Below are 25,643 nucleotides of genomic sequence, written 5' to 3'. Positions count from 1 at the left end.
TTATACATGGTCTATAGAATGAAACCGTCCAACGAAAGAATTAAATTGACTTTGTTGATTCCTTTTAACTGTTCTCGTGGGGTCTCAACACGCTTCTTTTGGGGGTCACAGTACAAGAAAGAAAAAAATCTGCACTCCTACAGGATACTGTCCCAGCGTTCAGGGTAACAAACAATACTGTTTGTCAATAGAACAAATCGCCACTTTTACGAGCAACGGGAGTCGCAACTTTTTTTTCACGTACGTCTCAATATTTAACACCTTTTTTTGGGTTAATTGTTGGTGATTTTTCCGAAAAATTATACGACATCGAAATGTTCTTCCTCGAAAACTATCACCGATGAGAATCAGAATCGACAGCAAATCAACCACACAGCAATAATCTTTCCTATCGGTTTTCAATCCTCACCACAACGTCCAAATTGTGTCCAGAGGTCGAGCTCAGCCGGCAGAAAATCATGAACCGTTTTGACCGTCAGAAAAGCACAATTTGTTCAAGAGACGAGAGATCGGGAGGGAGTTTATCAACACCAAGTGAAGTCCCTTTCTCAGCTGACTGTGTTTGAGGGGTGACAGAACCGGGTGGCGTCTAATAGGGGTGGCTGACAGAGAAAGGGGTGGAGCTGGGGGTGAAAAGCCTGATCCCGTGTTTGGCAACTGCAAGGGGTTTGGGGCGGAGCCTTGCGGTGTTCACCCAAAATTGCATCCCCACTGAAAAACTGAACACTTTGGTACTATTCATTATTACTGTAGGTACTACGAGTTTGTAAATTAGATGCTCCGTTGAAACATGGCTATCCATTAAGTTTAAAAAAAAAATCGTCGACGTTAATCTCTTTACTTTTCTCTGCATTGTCCCTCCTACTCCTCCTCCCCCTCTTCCTCCTCCTCCTCCTCCTCCTCATCATCATCATAATCAGCATCAGCATCATCATCATCATCATCATCATCATCAGCAGCAGCATCATCATCATCATCATCATCATCATCATCATCATCATCATCATCATCATCATCATCATCATCATCATCATACGCATACTCACTGACAACAGAGGCAATAACGTCGTCTACCCAACCCCCTCCTTCGTGATTGTCGTTGTTGCTGTTGTTGGTCTTGAAACCGTTGAAGTTGTCAAAGACCACGGTTACTACTTAATCGATCCCGTATGTTTTCCAAACGATACTCCCGGCCAAGGCACTGAAGTGAACATAGGCTTTCTTCTGAGTCTTGTAGACACAGTCCTTCCTGTGAAACAGACACAGATCTGGACAGGCTTTTACGTGGGATACGACCATCCCTCCACTGGGTCACATACCAAAAACCAACAGCCGGGGTGTTCTCTGTGCATAATGGGATTTCTTCCGAATTAATTTCTGAAAAAGCCACCGTTACTTTGACAAAGTCACTTCATTAAAAAAAAAAAAAAAACCACTCACATCAGCAAACAGTCAAGGTGTTGCTTTTTGGTTTGTGGTCAAGTTAGAGGGATTGTCTTACCCTGTGTAAAAGCCTGGCCATGATTATCTTCTTCTTTCTTTATTTGGTGTTTAACGTCGTTTTCAACCACGAAGGTTATATCGCGACGAGGGAAAGGGGGGAGATGGGATAGGGGAAAGGGGGGAGATGGGATAGAGCCACTTGTTAAGTGTTTCTTGTTCACAAAAGCACTAATCAAAAAATTGCTCCAGGGGCTTGCAACGTAGTACAATATATGACCTTACTGGGAGAATGCAATTTTCCAGTACAAAGGACTTAACATTTCTTACATACTGCTTGACTAAAATCTTTACAAACATTGACTATATTCTATACAAGAAACACTTAACAAGGGTAAAAGGAGAAACAGAATATCTGAGACGGTGAGCCGGACTGTTTTCACTGGAAAGAGTGTGCCTCGATGATGATCAAGATAAAAGTTTGCTTTGCTGATGGCGCGTGAATAAACACACAAGCACTTTATTCCCGAGCTGGCAATCATTGGCGTATGTGCAGAGAACGACATTGACTAGTGTTTATGTCATCCGGCAATCTTAAGCTATTGAATTCAATCAAATAATCGACATACACAGCCATTATAAGTCAATACACACGGATGTGACTCAGCGGATTTGAGAAAAAAAAGAGCAAAACGATTCTCCTGTATTTAGTTACAAAATATGCCTTTTCATTTAATAAAAGCTTGGAAACGCTTATTTAATCAAACAAAATAACTATTATGCAAACCCATAGTCTGAACGTCATGCTGCAACTAAAAAGTTTTTATTCCTCTTTCTTTGCCAAATGTTTTCCTCGTATGATTTAATTTGAAGCACGTATTCTCAATATACATCTACATGCCTACGACAATCTTTCGGAAATATTCGGCCCTTTTTCGCCTAGTGATCAAATTTCGTCAACACCGGGTCCCAGAGCAGTCCAAAGCAATACGGGTGGGTATTGTGGGTAATCTGTGGTGTGTTCGCCACCAGTTTAAAACCGTGTGGCCATGCAATTTGATTGACAGGCACAGCGTGGTCTGTGGTTTTGAAATGTCATGCACATCATTTTCATCATAGTTCAGTTTTAAAAGTTTCCAACGACTGTTCAGTGTCAACGATGGAGCATTTTTGTTGATTATTAAAACGCGCTCGCGATCTGGTAAAAATTAATGAGGATTTTTATTACAGTTCATGCAGATCATCTGATGTGTCTAGTACCTCTCCCAGCGGTAGATAAAATGCTGGTAAAGGATCACTCGGGGTCATGCAAGGAGAGTTACTTCTCAGGATGAAACGAATCTTACATGACATTGTTTACATGTCAGTCTTTTTTTTTAATTGCATAATTATCTATTGCATAATTATCTCAGATGGATTCGTGATTGAATCTTCTCAAATTTTCGGAGAAAAATAAATCCCACTCTGAAAGTAGTTTCCTGGATTCTTTGTACCAATGCGTGGGATTTTTTTTCTCCACATTTGTGATGATTTGACAAAAACAGAAAATGCCTTCAGAAGGATGTCCTTATCAATTGCTCTGTAACGCGACTGTTCATTGCCAATCAAATTTGGTTTAAGCCCAACATTTCTCGTGAAGTGTTATAGCCTAATCATTATCGTCCACGTTTTGATACATAATGTTGACGCTAATACGCCTTTCTAGTCTTGTAGATGTAAGGTAAAGAAAATCCAGAATCACAGAAAAGACGCTATAAGTTATTGTAGAAATGAAAACTTGCAGCGGTCGGCTTGCAAATAAGGACACGTAGATTCAGTGCAACGGTGTAAAGTTAACTGCACTGATCACTTCAATGGTAATTTTCCATTAAAGTATTGTAAACATTTTTTTTAAACCAACAACAACTCATAACTGCAACTACATTAACTAAACGACATCAACCAAACCAACCAACCAAACCTACTAAGGCATTATACTCTCTCTCTCTCTCTCTCTCTCTCTCTCTCTCTCTCTCTCTCTCTCTCTCTCTCTCTTTCTCCCTCTCTCTCTCTTTCTCCCTCTCTCTCTCCCTCTCTCTCTCTCCACCGCTTAATTTCACTAATACCTTTCAAGTGGCGTTTAATTGCAACTATGGGGTCCCGTGTTTTTCAGTTTCTAACCTCGATCTGCAGGAACATTTACGTAAAGGTCCAGAACAGCACGCATGCGCTACCCTCAAGTGGCGTTTAATTGCAAGTATGGGGTCTCACGGTTTTTGTTTTACAGAATACAGTATTTATTGGTTTAAACAGTTTTATTCAGTTGCATAAATACAAAGCCGTAATTGAAAATTGTAATTAAGGGAGCACAACAAGATAAACTTATAAATGTGCTCTTAGAAACAAACGAGTAATGTGGCGGACAATATTGTAAATGCATGATATTTAAACAAATGAAAACAAAAACAACAACAACGATAACTATAGCAACAGTGGTACGGAAATCTCACACACACACAACGCACACTCACACACACACACGTGCACACACACACACACACACAAAAAAAACCACACACACACACACACACACACACACACACACACACACACACACATAGAGACACACACATAGAGACACAGAGGACAATCAGATACAGGGAGAGAGAGAGAGAGAGAGAGAGAGAGAGAGAGAGAGAGAGAGAGAGAGAGAGAGAGAGAGAGAGAGAGAGAGAGAGAGAGAGAGAGAGAGAGAGAGATATTGCATCCACTATAGATCAATTCAATGCTCTAGTAACAAAATGACTAAACATAATATGGTGTTAACAAAAACGTTTGCTGTCTAATATAAATTTCTGAATCTGATAAAACAGCGCTGTGTTTTCAGCCAAGGACTTGTCACTATTACCGTACATAGCACACAAAACAGTAATATTATTATTATCTGGTAGAGTATCAATAGTGGTTGCTCTAACATTCGTGTACAATGGACAGTCAAATAAAAAGTGTTCACAATTTTCAACATGAAAACCACACCTGCAGAAAACATCATTTGTCAAATGTCTTTTAAACATATCTGCATTTAAATCGCTTATCTCTAATCTTAATTTACAATGAATGATTTCTGCTTTTCGAACTTTAGAGTAGACATACGGGGGAATTAGAGGGTCATCTCTGGACAAAAATCTTTTAAAACAACCAATTGAATTCGTTTGTTTTATATGATCAGGTAATTCATTCCATAAAGATGTTGCAGAAGGAAAAAAGGAATGCTTATATAATTCAGTTCTACATCGAAACATTTGCCTATCATATGGTTTGCGTCGGTGGTACGGATTTACTGCTGAAATGAGAGATGGTAAGTAATCAAGTAAGTACACTGGCGCTAGACCATTAACTAATTTAAAATAAACGATCAATTTATGTTTTCTGCGCCGTTCTTGCAGTGTTGTAAAACCTGACTCATTGTAAAGTTTTTGATGGCTTGTTCCACGAACAGCTCCAATAATAGTTCTAATAGCATCTAGGTGCATTTTTTCAAGTTCAACTGCCAACATTGCATTGCAATTATCCCATATTACATCTGCATAGTCAAAATGAGGAAGAATAAAAGCCTTATACATAATTTCTAGTGCCTTGCGACTGAGCCGATATTTATAGGAACGCAAACATGCAACTAAAATACGAGCTTTAACAACTATAGAGTGTACATGATGATTCCATTTACAGTCATTTTGCAGATACACGCCCAAATGTTTATGAACAGTGGTTTCAATTAATATCTCTTCGCCAAATTTTAGCGGCAATGTTTCCGGTTGTCTTCTAGTAGAGACAGTCAATAATTCAGTTTTGGACTGATTAAAATTAACTTTCCAATTTTTTGCCCATTGCATTATCTGTTGTGCATCAGAATTCAAAATTTCAGTGCGTTCAAGTGTATTATCGAGGGACACGTACATACTCGTGTCGTCGGCAAATAATTTAATTATTGATTTAATATCAACAACAATGTCATTAATATAAACAAGAAACAGAAGTGGCCCCAAGACTGACCCTTGAGGGACACCAGAATGAACACAGCGGTAATTTGACATGCAACCTTTTATAACTACAGCTTGAGTTCTATCAGACAAATAATCTTTAATCCATTCTAATAACATATCTCTTATACCTATTGCGTATAATTTATAAATCAGACCACGATGCCATACTCTATCGAACGCTTTGGAAATATCAAAAAATATTGCTTGTGATGTACATTGCTTGTCCAAAGATTGACACAAATCGTCATATATACCAAGAAGTTGAAAGACAGTTGAGTCACCTGGAATAAAGCCTGACTGAGATACTGTCAATAAATTATGATCTGTCAAATACGTAAACATATGAGTTTGAATACATTTTTCCATTACTTTACCGATACAGCTTAATAAGGATATTGGGCGATAATTTGTGCATAGTGACTTCTCGCCTTTCTTGTAAACTGGGGTAACATGTGCCACTTTCCAAGCCTTTGGAAATTTACCTTCGGCTAATGATCTACTAAACAGTTTTGAAAGTGGATCAGAGACAACGTCTACGGCTGCTTTAAGAATCTTGTTATGAACAAGATCGGGACCAACTGCCTTGTTTTGGTCAAGGGATTTAATAATTCCAGAAACCATGTCAGTAGTAATGATAAGTGGAGGAGCGGATCCTGGGTGCTCTGGCAGGGTTGGAAAAGGATCATGTTCATCATCAACACAAGATTGGTTAACAAAAAATGTATTAAATACTTCTGCTTTCTCCTCATCAGAATAACAAATAATTCCGTTATTGTCAATTGGTGGAATTTCTGACTGTGATAGGCCTTTCTTAGTCATGAATTTATTTACTAACTTCCACCAATCTTTGTTACCAAAATGTATTTGCGAATTTATTCTATCATCCAATTCAATATCATATTCTTCTTTTCTTTTACGAATTTTGTCTACTAAAATGTTTCGAATGCGTCTGAATAACGCCCAACACCACATAGAATCTAAACGTTTAGCTAAACTGTGTATTATTTGTTTTTTCCTTATCAACTTTTTAATTCCCTCGGTTATCCATGGGGCATCTCGTTCATTTATCACAACTGTTTTTACAGGCATACAGTGCTTGGCAGTAGTCATTAGTATATCCGTAAATGATTCGACTGCTGCATCCAGTGGTTCTAAGTTAACAACCTCAGGCCAATCTAGATTTAGCAAATCATCTACAAATTTCCCAATATTGAGTTTTGAATAATTATAAATGGTGCGCTTGAATGAACGTTTTAAATTAACTGTTTTCTTTATTTTAACATACGGGCAAGAATGGTCACTGCAAACTGGAGGGAAAATATCAACTGCATCTATCATGTCTGGACATGGGGTTAATATCAAGTCAATAAGAGTGGATGAATGTTCTGTAATTCGTGTTGGTTCTGTCACGATTTGAAACAAACTATTAACATTTAATAATCGTTGAAGGTGAGGCGGAGGGTTGTTCATACAATCAGCATTAAAATCGCCAAGTATTATCAATTTCTGTGGTGTCCTTGATGCTGACTGAAATGATTCATCAATCAAGTCCCAGTAATTTACATTAGCATCTGGTGGTCTATAAAAAGTACCAACAAGAAGGGTCTCCTGGTCGATTTTGGTTTCCACCCATACCGCCTCTAGAGAAGGTATGCTCAAATCGTATCTGGGTTTGCATATCAAATCACTCTTCACATACACCGCCACACCCCCATGAGCATCACCAGGCCTATCGCATCTTATTGGTGGATGAAAACCATTCAGATTAATATCTTCATTATCAACATCTGTGGACAACCACGTTTCTGATACAGTAATAATATCGAAACGTCCTAATTCGGCCTGCAAATGAAATATTTTGTTCTTAAGGCTTCGCACATTAATATGAACAATAGATATGCCTTGTTCTCTATCAAGAACTGGTCCAGGGTTTGGTTCCACATCCCCACAAAGCAGCAACAAACACAAACATATGAAACAGAAAAGCATGTTCACAAACATCAATGTACTGACGAGGACATTAGAAAAGTTCGTCTTATTTTTCAAACCGTTATTACAACATCGACTTCGACGACTCAAATGGTGTGAAAAACTGGCATCGTTTAATATCAAGAACAATAAGAGGGCTAGCGACAAGCCTCTTGACCCGTACAACAAAAGAACTAGACATGAATTAACATTTCTGATATTCATAAAATAAAGTTTATGCGTCGATAGTTTGACTGCGACACCGGAGTAGCCCCCAATCCTGGCCCTGAACTGTTGAAGACTACATCCACTCATTACGTCACAGCTCTTTGCAAGATTTCAAACCAGTCGGAGGCCAGGAGGTGGTACCACGTCAGTGCCGCGCTCAGAATGATACAACCGGGAAAAACTAATTCATATTCAATGCTACAATAGTGGATGAGTGAGAAAGGAAAAGAGAATAACAACATCATCTGACAATGTCTCAAGATGAGAGTGAAATAAGAATAAATTAACAAGACAATCACCACAAACAACACCAACAAAGAGAACAAGAAAATTATTGATCGGGAAAATGTAAACAAGTACGAAACAAATCAGAAGATAATAATTATAAATAAACGCTTCAAACGAAACCTTTTAGGCATATGGCCATTGGCTCTCTCTCATTTCAACATACCAGGAAACAAGAGGGGGGGGGGGGGGGGGTTGAAACAGGCGAGCACGCGGACTGGAGTGACATATTTCTGTTTTGGTTACTGATATGGCCTGTTTTTACACACTCGCACCAGTCACACACATGGCACGGCTGATGCGACAAGTAGGTCAACATCACTCAAGGCACGGGACAGTTACAAAGACAGAGTTTCTGTGCTGAATACCGTCACGTTGCTCTACATCGGTGATAACTGCATACCAAGGCTCGTGCGACAGGCAATACCACCAATAGGCACATGTTTCCGTTGCCAATGTATCATCAATAATAGCAACTTAATATTATTGTATATCACGTTTGAATGTATATTCCAAGTATCAATGATGAGAAGCATCAGTAGAACATATGTAAATCAATTCCATATTCTGTTACTATAAACGGTTGCTACCTCATTAAATTCAGGGAAGAAAAGTCTGGAACACAGCACTGGAAGCAAGCTGATTGTAAGGTAACACATATACAGTTACAGAAGAGCGAGGAGGCCTCGCATGGTAGTGACTCTCGAAACTGCACTGCCTTGCTTAGCAAAAACTACACCATCTCGCACCCAGGTGTCTTCGAGTTTTTTCTCCCTTTTCAGTTGTCTGGCTTTGGCGGCTAATTCTGACCGAGCCTGAGTCAGATCGTCATTGATGAAGAGCTTTGGGGTGGGCGTCCGGGCAGCTGGCCAAGCACGATCAGGAAAGATCTTCCTGGGGTCGGTCTGGGACAAGTTCTTCTTGTTCCTCATAAGAGAGAGCTTGAACCTGAACGAAGTGAACTTGCATATGATCGCTCTGTTGTATGTTTCTCCTGGGCCAGGTCTCCTACCGACTCTATGAGATCTGTCTATCATCGCGTCAGTAAGGTCAACGCCGACAGACTTCCCAACAGCCTTAACAACAATGTCGGTGTCTTCTTTGTCCATCTCCGGGATGTTGTTGATTCGGATGCAGTTCCGTCTACTGTATTGTTCCAAGTCATCCATTTTCTCCCGGAGCTGGACAATCTCTGAGTCGCGTTTCTCCACCTCCGCACGGTAATGTGCAACTTCCGTCTTGAGGTCGCCTAGTTCCTTGCGAAACTCAGCGATAACCTGGGATGCCACAGCTTTGGACAAGACTTTAAGTATGTCTGGATCAGACAGGAAGGTCGTGATCTTTTCCTTCAGTTGGTCTTCTTGGCTCATCTTCCCCTTTGGCTTTGGTGTACTCGAAGCCAGCTCGTTGGAACAGGTGATGATCGTCTCGTCCGGGTCCGATAAACTGTCACTGGGGCACGGCCGCTTCTCAAGGTCTTGCAGCGGTGAGGCTAAGCGCTTAGACATCGACACACTCTTGGTAACCACTGACGACGGCAATGTCGAGAAAAATATTGCAAAAAGTCCAAGTTAATAGCAGCTCAGAACTACGCGTACGCGTAATGTAGACAGTCTCGCAGACAGTCTCGCTTTAGAAATGTCCACAATTTATGTTTGGTACTTGTGGCACACACAAAACAGACACCTAATACAGACAGATCCCTCTGAGAACTTAAAATACTTCTCCTGGCGCCTGTGTCATGAGAAAACGAGAAAGGCGAAAGACGATTGTCACACCTCACACATCAGCACGTGCAAAGACGTATAGCAGCACATGATGTCATGAGTAATAGCACGGGGGACATGCTCCGGTCGATGCAAAACGACAACAGACTCACAAGGAAATGTCAAAAATCTTCACATTATGCGGCAAATCACAAGCATATTATCACCTACTTGAAGTTACAAAGCGCTGAGATCATCACATGTCTATCCAACAGACCGCACCTGTCACAACACCACAGAACTCGACCAAACTAACATTTACACGGGAGAGAGCCAGACAGGCGTGTCCTTACTCGTCCGCCATCTTTCTCAGCTTCTGTATTTATTGAGCCAAGTGACATTAAAAAACATTTAAAGCACAAGGAATTTCGCGTAGTGTTGGTAAAATCACGCACACATACACACCCACACACACACTGACAGACACACACACACACACGCCCACACATACACTGACATACACACCAACTCACACACGCCCACACTACAGCAGTCACGATCACACCATCACACGCAGGGCAAGGGCGATGGATTAGAAAGAGAGACCAGACCATTCTCACACACACACACACACACACACACACACGCCTGTTTCCACCTGGATTCCGATCAATCTCTTGCTTCACCTATTGTTGTTTGTTTGTTTGTTTGCTTAACGCCCAGCCGACCACGAAGGGCCATATCAGGGCGGTGCTGCTTTGACATATAACGTGCGCCACACACAAGACAGAAGTCACAGCACAGGCTTCATATCTCACCCAGTCACATTATTCTGACACCGGACCAACCAGTCCTAGCACTAACCCCATAATGCCAGACGCCAGGCGAAGCAGCCACTAGATTGCCAATTTTAAAGTCTTAGGTATGACCCGGCCGGGGTTCGAACCCACGACCTCCCGATCACGGAGCGGACGCCTTACCACTCGGCCACCGTGCCGGTTCACCTATTGTTCCAGCCAAGCCAGCCCCACAAGATTTTCTCCCAACTCTGAACTTCGGAGGTCAAGCTGTCCTGCAGGCGGTTTTTCGTTACAACGTCAATGCCGCCAATCCGTCGGGGCTAAAACGCCGCGGGTGAAAACGTATTCGTTGTATTCTGGACGCGTACACTCGAGATAATTCGATCTGAGCTGCCCAGCCAAGCGAAAAAGTCGATACCTTCATGCTTCATCAGTTCAGATTGTATTGCTGTGTGAAGAGTCTGAGAGGGCAATCATATATTTGTTACAGTTTGATGTAGATTTTGTTAAAATAAATGTCAAGACCTTTTATTGAAGACGACAAAGAAATGATCGACACTGTTATTTACAGTACTTTGATTAGTAGGCTATGCTTTACTCAAAATTTGCGCTTCAATACAGAATCTTCCCGCCTGCAACAATTTAGTATTGTTGATGCCGACTGAAGAAAATCAAGCCCGAACGTCGAAGGGCAGATACCGAGAGAAAGTCTTCCTTTTTCTCATGAAAGTGTTGTGGTTTTGTCCACGTGTAAACGATCGTGTACACCAACACAGATCTGTTCAGGCATTTACATAGGATAAGAGCGTTTATCTACAAAAATATACAGTTGAACCTGTCAACAACAACCACCTAAGAAACTTACCAAAAGTGGTTGTGAAGGCCGTCCTTAAAGGCTGCCCTTTTCGTAGCGTTCATTAATTAATTCCAAACACATTTAATTGGTTATGTAGGGGCATTTGTAATATGTTTATGTTGTCATTATTTTAATGATTTTCCAGATGGGGCGGCGGAAACGTGTTGGAATGCCTCGGAAAGGATCGAGATCCAAACAGGCTGCAGCATGCAGAAAGAAGTTGTTGCAGTTTTGTACTCAGATCTAGTAAGTATTTTTCATTTGAATCTAAAATAATACACTATATTGTCAGCAGATTTGAATGTTGAAGGGATGACCGAATTTAGGTATGTCAAGTACTCTAGCCTGGATTTATGATTTGTGAAGGGAAATGCAAAAAGAAGGGACTAACTACATATTTCTCCTGTTCCCAACTGTGAGACAGAGTTAAAATTTGGTTTGGTTGTTTGCTTAACGCCCAGCCGACCACGAAGAGCCATATCAGGGCGGTGCTGCTTTGACATTTAACGTGCGCCACACACAAGACAGAAGTCGCAGCACAGGCTTCATGTCTCACCCAGTCACATTATTCTGACACCGGACCAACCGGTCCTAGCACTAACCCCATAATGCCAGACGCCAGGCGGAGCAGCCACTAGATTGCCAATTTTAAAGTCTTAGGTATGACCCGGCCGGGGTTCGAACCCACGACCTCCCGATCACGAGGCGGACGCCTTACCACTAGGCCAACCGTGCCGGTTACAGAGTTAAAAGCAAAGCCATACATAATAACATTACACAATGACAACAGGGCCAAAGAAATTTTCACTAGGCAGAGCCTTTTTCAGTTTTTGCCTTGAAAGGACCTACTAGTCTTTCTATAAACACATTTCCAAGGCTACTTCTGTACTTGTTGTTGGAAATATCAAGTTAGATTAAATGACTATATTTTCTTTTTATTTGTCAGGCTTGACGAGGGTGCTCCAGCAGAACCTTGGGAGTGGGGCGATTTTCTGATTGAGGACTGCCCTGGGCCGATGTGTGCGGAGCTAACTATGTTGATCCCGATGTCACAAACTCTGCCCAAGTCCAGCCATGAATTATTTGTAATTCGTGCATGAGTTGGGTTTCGTGCGGTTTTGGCTCAGATGGGTGCCTATACAGTGACTCGGTGTGTGTCCGTGGCTATGGACAGCCAATCGCGGGAGTGTATTCACGCACGTGGGGTTGCGTGATGCGTGAACGAGTCACAGGCTCGAAGGTCACTGCTGTGTAAAACTGTGAAGAGAACGGATGGTTGATGTGAATGCTCTATCCGGCCGACCGGCGTGTTGATGTTTTATTCGACCCCGGAGACAAGTTGTGTTCCAGCTGTCTTGGTGTGGCTTCAAGGGTTCTACGGGTGGTCAGTCCTCGAACGGCAAGGTGTGTTGAAATTCTGTAGTTTTTCTCTCCTTCCGTGCTCAGGGTCAAAATTTGTTGGTTCGGTAGTGTTTGTGTATGAGAGAGTTTTAGTTTTTTAGTTTCCTGGGTTGGTGTCATTTTATGTGTAGGGTGTCGGGGGTAGAAAGGGGAGAGGGAAAATGGGAAACAAGGGAAAGGGGGTGGACAGTTTTTCAGTGTGCAAGAAGTAGGAAGGACGAGAGAGGGAATCTAAATTTGAAGATAAATGGAGTCCCCTTGGCACAAAGGACCTGTGCTGAAATGGCTCAAGCACAAGAAGTGGGGAGAGCGAGTTGGCTGGTGGAAAGAAGAAAAGAGGTGTCAGCAGTTACTGCGAGTGAACTCATGTGTGGGAAGGATTTATTTTTATGGAGGGTGTATTTAAGGTAGAGAGCGTTAATTCCAGAGAATAGTCGTGTAGTAGTTGTTAGTGCGGAAATTTGGAGACGAGGTACGGGAGGTTTTAAACGGGAGTTCTCTGTCAAGACAGAAGACGGGGGGTTGGTTGTAAATATGTGACGTCATCACGGTTAGAGAAAGAGGAAAGAACGAGGTGCCACTATGTAATATGACTTAAATTCATAAGGGGTAAGAGAAGTGGCGTTGTTTGTGAAGGGGCTGCTTGTAAATGGTTGGGTCAAATAATGAAATAGGAATTGTTGATTATGGGGGCAGCCATGTTGTATTGACTTTGTGAAATGGGAGTTGTAAATACTTTGTACATTTATATTGATGATGGTGTCTTTACAATTGTATAAAAGTAAAGACTATAATTAGGTATTTAAGGGAGTGAAAATTGTAAGAATTATTACATAATTGGTCATGTTGGGACTCTGGTATTTTGATAATGATGTTGTGGTTAAAGTTAAATGGTAACTTTGACGAGATGGCCAGGGTGGTTAATTAAGTAGTTAATTATGGTAATTAATGAGTAATTAAGTATTGTTGGAGGAACAAGTAGTTATACTTGGCTTTGTTCCTACAACAGCGTTCAAGCATAGAAGCGTGGCTGTGGGCGAGTCCAAGCCAGGAGAGACGAACGACACAGGAGACAGCATGAGTTTCCGGGAGAAAGATGCTTCCGACTCGTTACCCGGGAGGAAGGCGTGTTGTTGGTGGAGTGTTTGACCACCGGTGTGTCGCAAGTGTGAGCTGTGGAGGTGAGGTGGCCCACCGTCAGTGAGTAAAGTGGTGGAAAGTGCTGGCATGCTATTGCCACGAGCAATCTGTGCACAAGAATATATTATGGCATCTGTGTGCCTCGAGTTATGCAGCTGTGGCTTCACTAAGCATTGTGACCTATAAGTGAATTTAAACATATTAAAGACATAAAGATTGTGCAAGTGGAAGATTCAACGGGACTAATCTGGAGTGTCTTTATTTTTTATGTTTTGTTTTGAGCGACGTTGATTTTTGTGGATCGGCGAGATGTGAACTGGACTTGGTTGTGAAACGTCATGATCATTACGCGCGAAGAGAAAATTATGTAGTGATATTGTAATTTGTTGCTATGAAGTAAGGTTGTTACGTGGTGAATTAATGTGAATGTGTTATTGATGAATTAATGTTCGTACCATTTATTGTGTTGAAATAAGTGGAAGATTCAACGGGACTAATCTGGAGTGTCTTTATTTTTTTATGTTTTGTTTTGAGCGACGTTGATTTTTGTGGATCGGCGAGATGTGAACTGGACTTGGTTGTGAAACGTCATGATCATTACGCGCGAAGAGAAAATTATGTAGTGATATTGTAATTTGTTGCTATGAAGTAAGGTTGTTACATTGTGGATTAATTTGAGTGTGTTAGTGATGACTTAATGTTCGTACCATTTATTGTGTTGAAATAAGTGGAAGATAATTGAGAGTCTTGTTATTTAAAGTTAAGTTAATTAGTATTATTGGTGGCTGGGCCTACTGGTTTCATGTGTAGCTGCGTTTGGCGTTGATCGTATGCATCAAGGTTGAAGGCAGTGTAGCAATAAACGTAGGTAGTCCCTATCACGAGGTATTAGTGTAAATGTAAGTTAGAAATAATAGTTAGTTAATAAATAACAGGGTTAATTGATTACTGTAGGTGAAGATAAGCGGATTTTGAGTTGAGATAGATTTATAAAGAGACTTCTTGACTTTTCGGGATCAGGGAATTAAGGTGGTAGGTGGTAATATTTAGGGATATTTACAGTTCTTTTAGTATCAAGTTATAAATTCTTATAGCCAATTTGTTTTGTTAAACTTTAAGATAATTCTTCCTACTTCATCTATCTTTGATTTTGAGCGATTGTGATTGGGTGTGAATGTGAATGCGGTGATGTCGTGTGTGTAAATAATAAACTTTGGTTTGAATGTTGCCTGGGTGTGGAGTCAGTGATTAGAGTAAGAGTGGTTGATTGTGTCTGAGTGTTTTGTACGATAAAAGGTATTCCTATACCTCTCCCAAAACTTAGGGGAGTTACACCCGATTCATCAGGAACCGAAGTAGCAGATTCTGATTTCATTTTCATTTCATTTTCATTTCATTTTCATTACTTTATTGTCCCATCGCTGGGAAATTCGGGTCGCTTCCTCCCAGTGGAAAGCTAGCAGCAACGGAGTCGCGCTACCCAGGTGTTTGCGTGTTTAGGTGTATTCAACCACCTGCACTTATGGCAGAATGACCAAGGTCTTTTACGTGACATTGTGATGACACGGGGGTGGGACATGGCTTCCGTCTCTGGGTCTGCACATAAAGTTGACCCGTGTCCGTCCCGGCCCGAATTCGAACCTGCGACCTTCCGATCATAAGTCCAGTGCTCTACCCACTGAGCTACCTGGCAGATCGATTATTCCTTGTTATTAAGATTAACTTAGTTTAACTGATGACAGGTGCTGTTTTTAATAAAAATTACTCAGAACTTTTGATTCTTTGCTTTTTTAAAAAAATTCATTGTGTATGCAACAACAACAACAAAAAAAAAAAAATAGGGAGAGGTGATAGAAAAGAAAGCACGCATCATCACCTTCATCCTTCACACCAAAACTTAATGACACTGTATGACAGGAAACTAATTTATTCATACAAAAAACAAAGAGCAGGCAGATGAATGCAGTCACAATGAATTATGTATACGTCACGATATGCATATATATGAGCACAGTTTAAAATTCACACAAGCATCAGAATATTTGCAGTACCAAAAAAATGCACATGACTATGGAAAAGAAAACCATTATTCTGCTTCTGGACTTTTCACAGAGTTCGACAGGACAACATAACCAGTTCATTTCCCAAATATAAGTGCATGCACTCCACACATTAGTTCACCTGTACCCATACCCTGAAAGTGTACTAATATAGGTCTATGGACGGTCAGGCTTTTGCCACATAGACATGTTAGGATTAGCACCCGTGACACACCAATGACTTTACCAGTGTACAGAAAGCACAGGGCACTATCAATGAACGATCTTTGACCATAAAGAGACGTTCTGCAGCACAAGGCAAACTTGCGGACAACAACCCAACACAGGAAGGGGTTATTCTCCAACCTTTTCTAAGACAACACACGCCTTAGCTGTTGAACATGCTGGCTTAATTCGAGTTTTTCCCAAAAGCTCACCAAAGCTCACGCTTGAGGCTCGTTCTTTTCCCAGTGCACGGGGGATAACCGGTCAAATGCCGAACAGAAGCCGAATGCCGCTCATGACACGTGTGAAGGCAAGTTTTGTCTGTTTTCTAGGTATTGTTTGATTTATGTCGGGATTTAAGGTAAGCTACCGATTCAGCGATGACTAAATTTGTTTCTCGATGCATAAAAAGTCAGGGAGCGATTGATATTTGCACGTAAATATCCTTCAAAGCTGAAAATGTCCGCGATCGAGCACCGGAAATGGCTGTTCGATGGGTTTTGCAAGTAGAAATGTGCTTTATTTCACCAAATCAGCTCGTATTTGGTGTGGGTACGGGATTCTAGAGGACGAAGGAGTCATAAGAGGTGCTAAGAAGTGCTATTTGGGAGTAGAATAAATCTTCCGAGACAGTAGACAAGAGAAGGTCATATTTGAGAGAGGAGCGCGTAGGCCGATTGTTTTTCCGACAAGCGAATGATACAGCAGATTAATCATTCGTTTTGACCAGAAACCTAGTCTCTAGTTTTTATGAATGAGTTTTTTAATTAAAACAATCACGAGAACTCTCTCGCTTAGCCTAATGGCTGTTCGATGGGTTTCGCAAGTAGAAATGTGCTTTATTTCACCAAATCAGCTCGTATTTGACATCGGTTTGGTATATATATATTTTCTAATCCTACCGCGAACTGGATAGCAGACGCGGCACGACTGTTGCACCACACTTTGAAGGGGATATAGCTCAGTTGGTAGCGCGCTGGATTTGTATTCAGCGTGAGTTCGATCCCAGGTTCGGCGGAAATTTATTTCACAGAGTCAACTTTGTGTGCAGACTCTCTTCGGTGTCCGAACCCCCCCCCCCCCCCCCCCTCCGTGTACACTACATTGGGTGTGCACGTTAAAGATCCCACGATTGACAAAAGGGTCTTTCCTGGCAAAAATTGCTTAGGCACAGTTAATAATTGTCTACCTATACCCGTGTGACTTGGAATAATAGGCCGTGAAAGGTAAATATGCGCCGAAATGGCTGCAATTACTGGCCGTATACAATTTCATCTCACACGGCATCACTGCAGAGCGCCTAGAACTGTACCCACGGAATATGCGCGATATAAGCCTCATTGATTGATTGATTGAAGTAATCCCACACTTTGAAGTAAATTACTTCAAAGTGTGGGGATGTGCCCCACACTTTGAAGTAAACCCATTTTTTACTTCAAAGTGTGGGGGGATCTTCCCACACTTTGAAGTAAACTCAGTTTTTACTTCAAAGTGTGGGGGGATCTTCCCACACTTTGAAGTAACTTACTTCAAAGCGTGGGACTTTTGCATCGCCTGTTTGAGCCTGATGATTTTGTCAAAAAAAATGGCAAAGTCTTTTGGATGAGTGAACAGAAAAAGTGAGCGAGCCAAGAAACATAGGGATGTTTGTTATCAGGCTTTAAAGGCATATGTACTCGATGACTATACACGCTAATTGCTTTACCAACAGCTGGAGACATGCTAAATTAAGTTCCCTGCAAAATATTGTGGTCTAGGACCCCTTCAATGTTGAGATATGTTAATTTTCATTTTGATCTGGATCGTCCTATTTATAGATTTGGCAACACATGTAACGTTGATGCAAGGGAGCTAACACCGCGGCTTTGTTGACATCCTCACTTTTTCAGAGGCTAGAACAAGCTGTAATGCATGTATTATGGTCCGCGCATGGTGACATATCGTCATTATATGGTCTTATGGTGCGTTTGACATCGATTATGGGCAAACTACACTTTGTAAACACGGGAGCGCGTACATATGCCTTTAAGCAATGTCCCATTGTTGAGTATGACGAAAACTCGTGGTGACGATTTTAAAACATGTTGGGTCACGCATGGTCCAACCTTACATGGTCCAACCTTACATGGTCCAACCTTACATGGTCCAACCTTACATGGTCCAACCTTACATGGTCCAATCTTACATGGTCCAATCGTGCATGGTCCAATCTTACATGGTCCAATCTTACATGGTCCAACCTTACATGGTCCAATCTTACATGGTCCAACCTTGCATGGTCCAACCTTGCATGGTCCAATCTTACATGGTCCAATCTTACATGGTCCAACCTTACATGGTCCAATCTTACATGGTCCAACCTTGCATGGTCCAACCTTGCATGGTCCAACCTTACATGGACAACCTTACATGGTCCAACCTTACATGGTCTAACCTTACCATGTCCAACCTTACATGGTCCAATCTTACATGGTCCAACCTTACATGGTCCAATCTTACATGGTCCAATATTACATGGTCCAACCTTACATGGTCCAACCTTACATGGTGCAACCTTACATGGTCCAACCTTACATGGTCCAATCTTACATGGTCCAATCTTACATGGTCCAATCTTACATGGTCCAATAATATATATGGACCATGTAAGATTGGACCATGTAAGGTTGGACCATGTAATGTTGGACCATGTAAGGTTGGACCATGTAAGATTGGACCATGCGTGACCCAACATGTTTTAAAATCGTCACCACGAGTTTTCGTCACACTCAACAATGGGACATTGCTTAAAGCCATATGTACTCGATGACTATACACGCTAATTGCTTTACCCACAGCTGGAGACATGCTAAATTAAGTTCCCTGCAAGATATTGTGGTCTAGGACCCCTTAAATGTTGAGATATTTGAATTTTTATTTTGATCTAGATCGTCCTATTTATAGATTTGCCAACAGAGGTAGCGTTGACGCAAGGGAAATAACTCCGCGTCTTTGTTGACATCCTCACTTTTTCAGAGGCTAGAACAAGCTGTAATGCATGAATATGGTCCGCGCATGGCGACATATCGTCATTACATGGTCTTATGGTGCGTTTGACATCGATTATGGGCAAACTACACTTTGTAAACACGGGAGCGCGTACATATGCCTTTAAAGCCTGATAACAAACATCACTATGTTTCTTGGCTCGCTCACTTTTTCTGTTCACTCATCCAAAAGACTGCCATTTTTTTGACAAAATCATCAGGCTCAAACAGGCAATGCAAAAGTCCCACGCTTTGAAGTAAGTTACTTCAAAGTGTGGGAAGATCCCCCCACACTTTGAAGTAAAAACTGAGTTTACTTCAACGTGTGGGAAGATCCCCCCACACTTTGAAGTAAAAAATGGGTTTACTTCAAAGTGTGGGGCACATCCCCACACTTTGAAGTAATTTACTTCAAAGTGTGGGATTACTTCAAAGTGTGGTGAAACAGTCGTGCCGCGTCTGCTATCCAGTTCGCGGTAGGATTAGAAAAAAAAAAATATATATACCAAACCGATGTCAAATACGAGCTGACTTTGGTGAAATAAAGCACATTTCTACTTGCGAAACCCATCGAACAGCCATTAGGCTAAGCGAGAGAGTTCTCGTGATTGTTTTAATTAAAAAACTCATTCATAAAAACTAGAGACTAGGTTTCTGGTCAAAACGAATGATTAATCTGCTGTATCATTCGCTTGTCGGAAAGACAATCGGCCTACGCGCTCCTCTCTCAAATATGACCTTCTCTTGTCTACTGTCTCGGAAGATTTATTCTACTCCCAAATAGCACTTCTTTGCACCTCTTATGACTCCTTCGTCCTCTAGAATCCCGTACCCATACCAAATACGAGCTGATTTGGTGAAATAAAGCACATTTCTACTTGCAAAACCCATCGAGCAGCCATTTCCGGTGCTCGATCGCGGACATTTTCAGCTTTGAAAGATATTTACGGGCAAATATCAATCGCTCCCTGACTTTTTATGCATCGAGAAACACATTTAGTCATCGCTGAATCAGTAGCTTACCTTAAATCCCGACATAAATCAAACAATACCTAGAAAACAGACAAAACTTGCCTTCACACGTGTCATGAGCGGCATTCGGCTTCTGTTCGGCATTTGACCGGTTATCCCCCGTGCAGTGGGACCTTTGCTTTGAGCATAACAAGCGGAAAGGGCATTGAGGTTGAAAATCAGGTAGCTGATGTTTTGCTTTGTGTGGTCGTTATGTAGATTTGAATCTGTGTATGTTGTTAGGCCCTTCAAGCTTAAAGGGGTTAGCTTAAAGGGGTAATACCTGAGGAAAAGGCCCTAGGATCGAGTCCAGAGTTATACCATAAGATTCTGCGTTACAAATAATGCTGCCGCGCAAGAGGACTGCCTTCACTTTGCAAAAGGAAGTGTTTAAAAAGGCTTAATTCAATGTCGTAGAAGAAGCAAAGAATGAGCACTCGTTTCTAATGCTTAGTTTGGGCTATTTCAATTGGGCTTCTTAAAGGAACAGTAAGCCATCACAGATACTGTCAGGCTTTTACACACAGTACAAACACCCTTTCATTTACACACTCACCGCTTTTGAACATCCTAGGTGCCCTCCGTAAAGAGCGAGCAATTTTCAAAGAATTTATTTTAGCGTGGTTTATCTTACCCCTGAGCCATTGCGAACCCGTGTGATCCAGTTTCCTTTTTTCACAATGTAGTCGTCAGTTTGTGATTTCAATGCGACTCGCTGTAAGCTTATCTGCAATAGTACGTTATTAATGTGTACCTCTGAATCTAAACGCAACAAACGGCTGCGATTCACACGAACTAGAGCGGTGGGAGTTGACCGTTCAGAGAAACGGGCGCTGGGCACAACCGTCATCTGCTTTTCTATTTTCAAACTTTCAAAACTTCGAATTGTACTGATCTTGTCTTGATGAAAAAAGAATTCTTTTATGATTTAAGAATATTTGTGTGACAAGCTGACAATTCATTATCTAGATTTTAAAAGTTAGTTCTAGCGCCAACACGAGGCGCCTGATTTGCCGATCAGAGGGTCCACGAAAATAAATTCTTTGAAAATTGCTCGCTCTTTACGTAGGGCGCCTAGGATGTTCTGAAGCGGTGAGTGTTTGAACGAAAGGGTGTTTGTACTGTGTGTAAAAGCCTGACAGTATCTGTGATGGTTTACGGGAGGCTTACTGTGCCTTTAATTCCCTTGGTTGTTATGAATGTTACCCGGCAGAGGGGGCCGCATCATAGATGGCGCTCCCGTCTTATTGCCACGTGGCGCTTCTTAGATACATTTGGTTGCCAACTACCGAGATAGACAGCGCCCTGAAGGACATTCACTCACTTAGATTTTGATTAATTACTACACTTGTGGTTCGTTTTCGAGCAGATTTCGCACGTGCCGTGTACGTGTTAATCAAGGTACAGTGGAATCCCCAAATTCTTCAGATACGTCAAATTCGTTAGAACCCCCCCCTCCATGTGTGTGTGTGTGTGTGTGTGTGTGTGTGTGTGTGTGTGTGTGTGTGTGTGTGTGTGTGTGTGTGAGTGTTTGTGTGTGTTTGTGTGTGTGTGTGTGTGTGTGTGTTTTGTGTGTGTGTGTGTGTGTGTGTGTGTGTGTACCCCCGTTTCCACAGGTTTGGTTGCCTAAATCACCATAAGGCAACCATCCACACGTGGATGGCAACCTAAACTCTGGATGGCAACCTAATTGTGTGGATGGTCGCTTCATTTAACACCGTTAAATTGACTTTTTTGACGGAAAGAATGTCATAACAATGTTCAAAATGACATTCTTTCCGTCCTCTATAGGCGACGAAATAGGTCAAATTTTGTGCATTTTTTAGTGCAAAATTCTTCGATGCCGGAGCGAGTACTGCACCCAGTGCTGTTGTAGTGCAAGTGCACTAGAAAGGCACTACACCCAGTGCCGCCTCTTAGGTAACCATCCACACTTTAGGTACGTGTGTGTGTGTGTGTGTGTGTGTGTGTGCGCGTGCGCGCGCGCGTGTTCCAGGAGGATCACGCAGTTTTGAGAGATGATAATGGAAACAAAAAAACAAATAAGTGGCGAAAAGATTGGGAACTTTCATCATTTCCACAACAAACTAAAAAATATCACATTTGCATATATGCTTTGTGTTCCCGAATGCAGATAAAACAGGCAACGATTCATTCATGGTGCTGTTTACTGCTTCACAGTGAATTAAATTTGTCCAAACTTTCACACCAAACTGAGTACCAGGGTGGAAGTGCATGAGAATGTTACCCGCCGGGTGGGAGCCAGCTGCGAGCTCGGATTGGTTAGAATCTCAATCGCGCCTCAATATCAGTTTCCATCAGTAAGACTGACCCCGCGGCACGCTCCCATTCGGTTTGCAGCTTTTTGGTGCGCCTCAGTCAAGGACTGAAAAGGGAGGATTCCCTCCAACACAGGAAGAAGGATCTATTTTTATGTTGTTATTGTTTGATATTTTAAATAATGTTCTTGGGCATTTTGAATACAACACAACATATAATTCAATATCACATCAACAGGATTTATTTTCATGACTAATTGCCTACAACGAAAAGATAAACAACAATGTAGATAACAATTTGAGGTACTGAAGAAAAAACAAGTCGCGTAAGGCGAAATTGCTACATTTAGTGAATGAAACTGAACGCATTGCATTTTTTCACAATGACCGTAGTCCGCTGCTCGTGCTAAACGCAGTGAAACTGACGAGACTGTTTCACGCAGTAGTGGTTTCGCTGTGATGACGCTTTTCTGTACCTCTCTTCGTTTTAACTTTCTGAGCGTGTTTTTAATCCAAACATATCATATCTATATGTTTTTGGATTCAGGAACCGACAAGGAATAAGATGAAATTGTTTCTAAATCGATTTCGAAAATTTAATTTTGATCATAATTTTTATATTTTTATTTTTGAGAGCTTGTTTTTAATCCGAATATAACATATTTATGTGTTTTTGGAATCAGAAAATGATGAAGAATAAGATGAACGTAAATTTGGATCGTTTTATAAAAAAAATGTTTTTTTTTACAATTTTCAGATTTTTAATAACCAAAGTCATTAATTAGTTTTTAAGCCTCCAAGCTGAAATGCAATACCAAAGTCCGGCTTTCGTCGAAGATTGCTTGGCCAAAATGTCAATCAATTTGATTAAAAAATGAGAGTGTGACAGTGCCGCCTCAACTTTTACAAAAAGCCGGATATGACGTCATCAAAGACATTTATCGAAAAAAAGAAAAAAACGTCCGGGGATATCATTCCCAGGAACTCTCATGTGAAATTTCATAAAGATCGGTCCAATAGTTTAGTCTGAATCGCTCTACACACACACAGACAGACAGACAGACAGACACATACACACACACACACACACACAGACACACACACACAGACACACACACACACACCACGACCCTCGTCTCGATTCCCCCTCCATGTTAAAACATTTAGTCAAAACTTGACTAAATGTAAAAAAAGGGTGTTGAAGAAAGGAAGAAGAATTTCATCTCAGATGGCTGGGGGTTCAGGGCTGCATGAAGCTCTCTTCGTGTTGTGTGTGTTGTAACGCCGTCATGATGTGAGTGTTACATGGCTGGGGGTTCAGAGTTGATTGGTTTTATCCTGCATGTTCCAGAGACCCTACGATAAGCGCTGCCAACATCCGTGATAGACAGCTGTCTGTCAACACAATACAGAACGAAAGAGTTAAATGTAAATGTAACTGGATTCCCATATAAATCCCTCTGTGAAACATGGAATAAAAGAGTTAACTGTGAATCCATCTCCATGAACATCCGTCTGCGAACAGAAAGCAGAATGAAAGAGTTATACATGTACCGTAAACTACCTTGTAAACGCCCTTGTAAACGCCCTTGTAAACGCCCAGTATCGAGAAAACGCCACCCCCTATTTTGGGTCCAAAACAGTGTAGAGGGAACAGAACCATGTGAACACTCATTTGTTCCCAAAGTGTTAAATAGAAACACCCTCCAGTTTCTAGTTGATTCTTATCCTCTTCACAAAAATACAGAGATATCATTCAAGTGAATAATGACAAGATGCTGCAATGCAGTCATACCGTTGAGTTCATACATTTACCACTGCAGTCTCTGGATAGCTTTGCCAAAAGTACACGACGCTTTAAGAGACGCATCTAAGGTTTAACAGATCGATCTTGGGGTAATTAAAGACATTAAATGAACTGACCGGGGTTTTTTTGTAATACGCCGCTGTGTTTGAAATGTATCTTACCCCCCTCCCCCATCCCCGATTTTGCTAGATGACTTTGGTCAGGACAAATGAACTGACTACGATTATAATATTTCAGTGTATGATTTTTTTCAGACACACATGCTGCTGCTCAGAACACTGGATATACGAAGCAGATCTTGAGTCATCATTTTTATTGTGATAAGACACACAGGGATTGTTATGGTTAGTTTCCATGTTCCATTCTCGCGAGGCACTAGCACACATAAACGCGTCTGTGTCACAGAGAAAGAGACAGATGTAAAAGACATTTTTGCACGGAACCAAATCCTAATATCATGCTCATATCAAGGGATCAAATACCGCTATTTCTCACGAGGAACAGTTTCGGCACAGGGAACAGCACCTAGTAAACGCCCACCCCCTACTTTTGAGCGAAATTGGTGTGTAAGGGGTGTGTCAGTGCGTATACAAGGTAGTTTACGGTAAATGCATTACCACATATAACTCTGCCTCAGAACGAAACATGGACATGGAATGAAAGAATTAACTGTGCATTCATCGCCAAATACATTTGTGTTGACCTGAGCGCGGAATAAAAAAAAGCGTTGACTATAAACGCATGTACATCAAACTGTAAGCAAAACGAGGAATAAAAAAGTTCAATGTGAACTAATCTGCGTGTAAATTGGGAATTAATTCCATTGTACATTCATCTGTGATCACAACGCGGAATTATACAGTTTAACGCGAATTTAGTATTTCCGCTAATTTGCATCCATCTGTGAACAGAACACCAAATGAAAGAATTAACTGTAAATGTATCCTCATGTAGCTTACGTCTATCTGTAAACAGATCTCGGGAGATTGACTGATTCTACAAAATCGGTTTTTTGTACATCCATCTGCGAAGAAATAGAAGAATTAAATGTAAATTCATCCCCACGTGCTGAAAATAGTCCTGTGAACAACAGATTTTTAATTACTAAATCCACGGAACAAAAGAGTTTCTGGCACAAATGAATTCTCATCAGTATCTGCGAAGACAGGGAGAAATAGAAGAAGTATATGTAAATTCATTCCCACGTGCAGAAAATAGTCCTGTGAACAACAGATTTTTGATTTAAATCCACAGAACAAAAGAGTTTCTGGCACAAATTAATTCTCATCAGTATCTGCGAAGACAGGGAGAAATAGAAGAAGTATATGTAAATTCATTCCCACGTGCAGAAAATAGTCCTGTGAACAACAGATTTTTGATTTAAATCCACAGAACAAAAGAATTTCTGGC

General features: G+C 41.3%; 3 protein-coding genes across 3 annotated transcripts in view; all 3 read right to left on the bottom strand.

Moving 5' to 3' along the window:
* The window catches only part of LOC138962795 (oligodendrocyte transcription factor 3-like), an 8,916-nt gene extending 8,104 nt beyond the window's left edge, over positions 1 to 812 (bottom strand). Inside the window, exon 1 of the mRNA XM_070334757.1 lies at positions 1 to 812. This exon is cut by the window's left edge and continues 372 nt beyond it. The gene's annotated coding sequence lies outside the window, so the exon portion shown is untranslated.
* A 7,796-nt stretch (positions 813 to 8,608) lies between these two features.
* LOC138961256 (uncharacterized) lies at positions 8,609 to 9,451 on the bottom strand. The gene has a single exon (XM_070332857.1). It carries the CDS (start codon positions 9,449 to 9,451, stop codon positions 8,609 to 8,611), a length of 843 nt encoding a protein of 280 aa, XP_070188958.1.
* A 13,712-nt stretch (positions 9,452 to 23,163) lies between these two features.
* LOC138962794 (uncharacterized) overlaps positions 23,164 to 25,643 on the bottom strand; it is a 41,845-nt gene continuing 39,365 nt past the window's right edge. Inside the window, exon 4 of the mRNA XM_070334755.1 lies at positions 23,164 to 23,821. Coding sequence (XP_070190856.1) covers positions 23,728 to 23,821 — 94 coding nt within the window. The 3' untranslated portion in view covers positions 23,164 to 23,727. The remainder of the gene's footprint in view (positions 23,822 to 25,643) is intronic.

This window comes from Littorina saxatilis, linkage group LG3, assembly GCF_037325665.1.
Source record: "Littorina saxatilis isolate snail1 linkage group LG3, US_GU_Lsax_2.0, whole genome shotgun sequence".
NCBI classification, from domain to species: Eukaryota; Metazoa; Mollusca; class Gastropoda; order Littorinimorpha; family Littorinidae; genus Littorina; species Littorina saxatilis.
The sequence above is the reverse complement of the archived record's forward strand: the minus strand, read 5'-3'. Positions and strand labels throughout refer to the sequence as shown.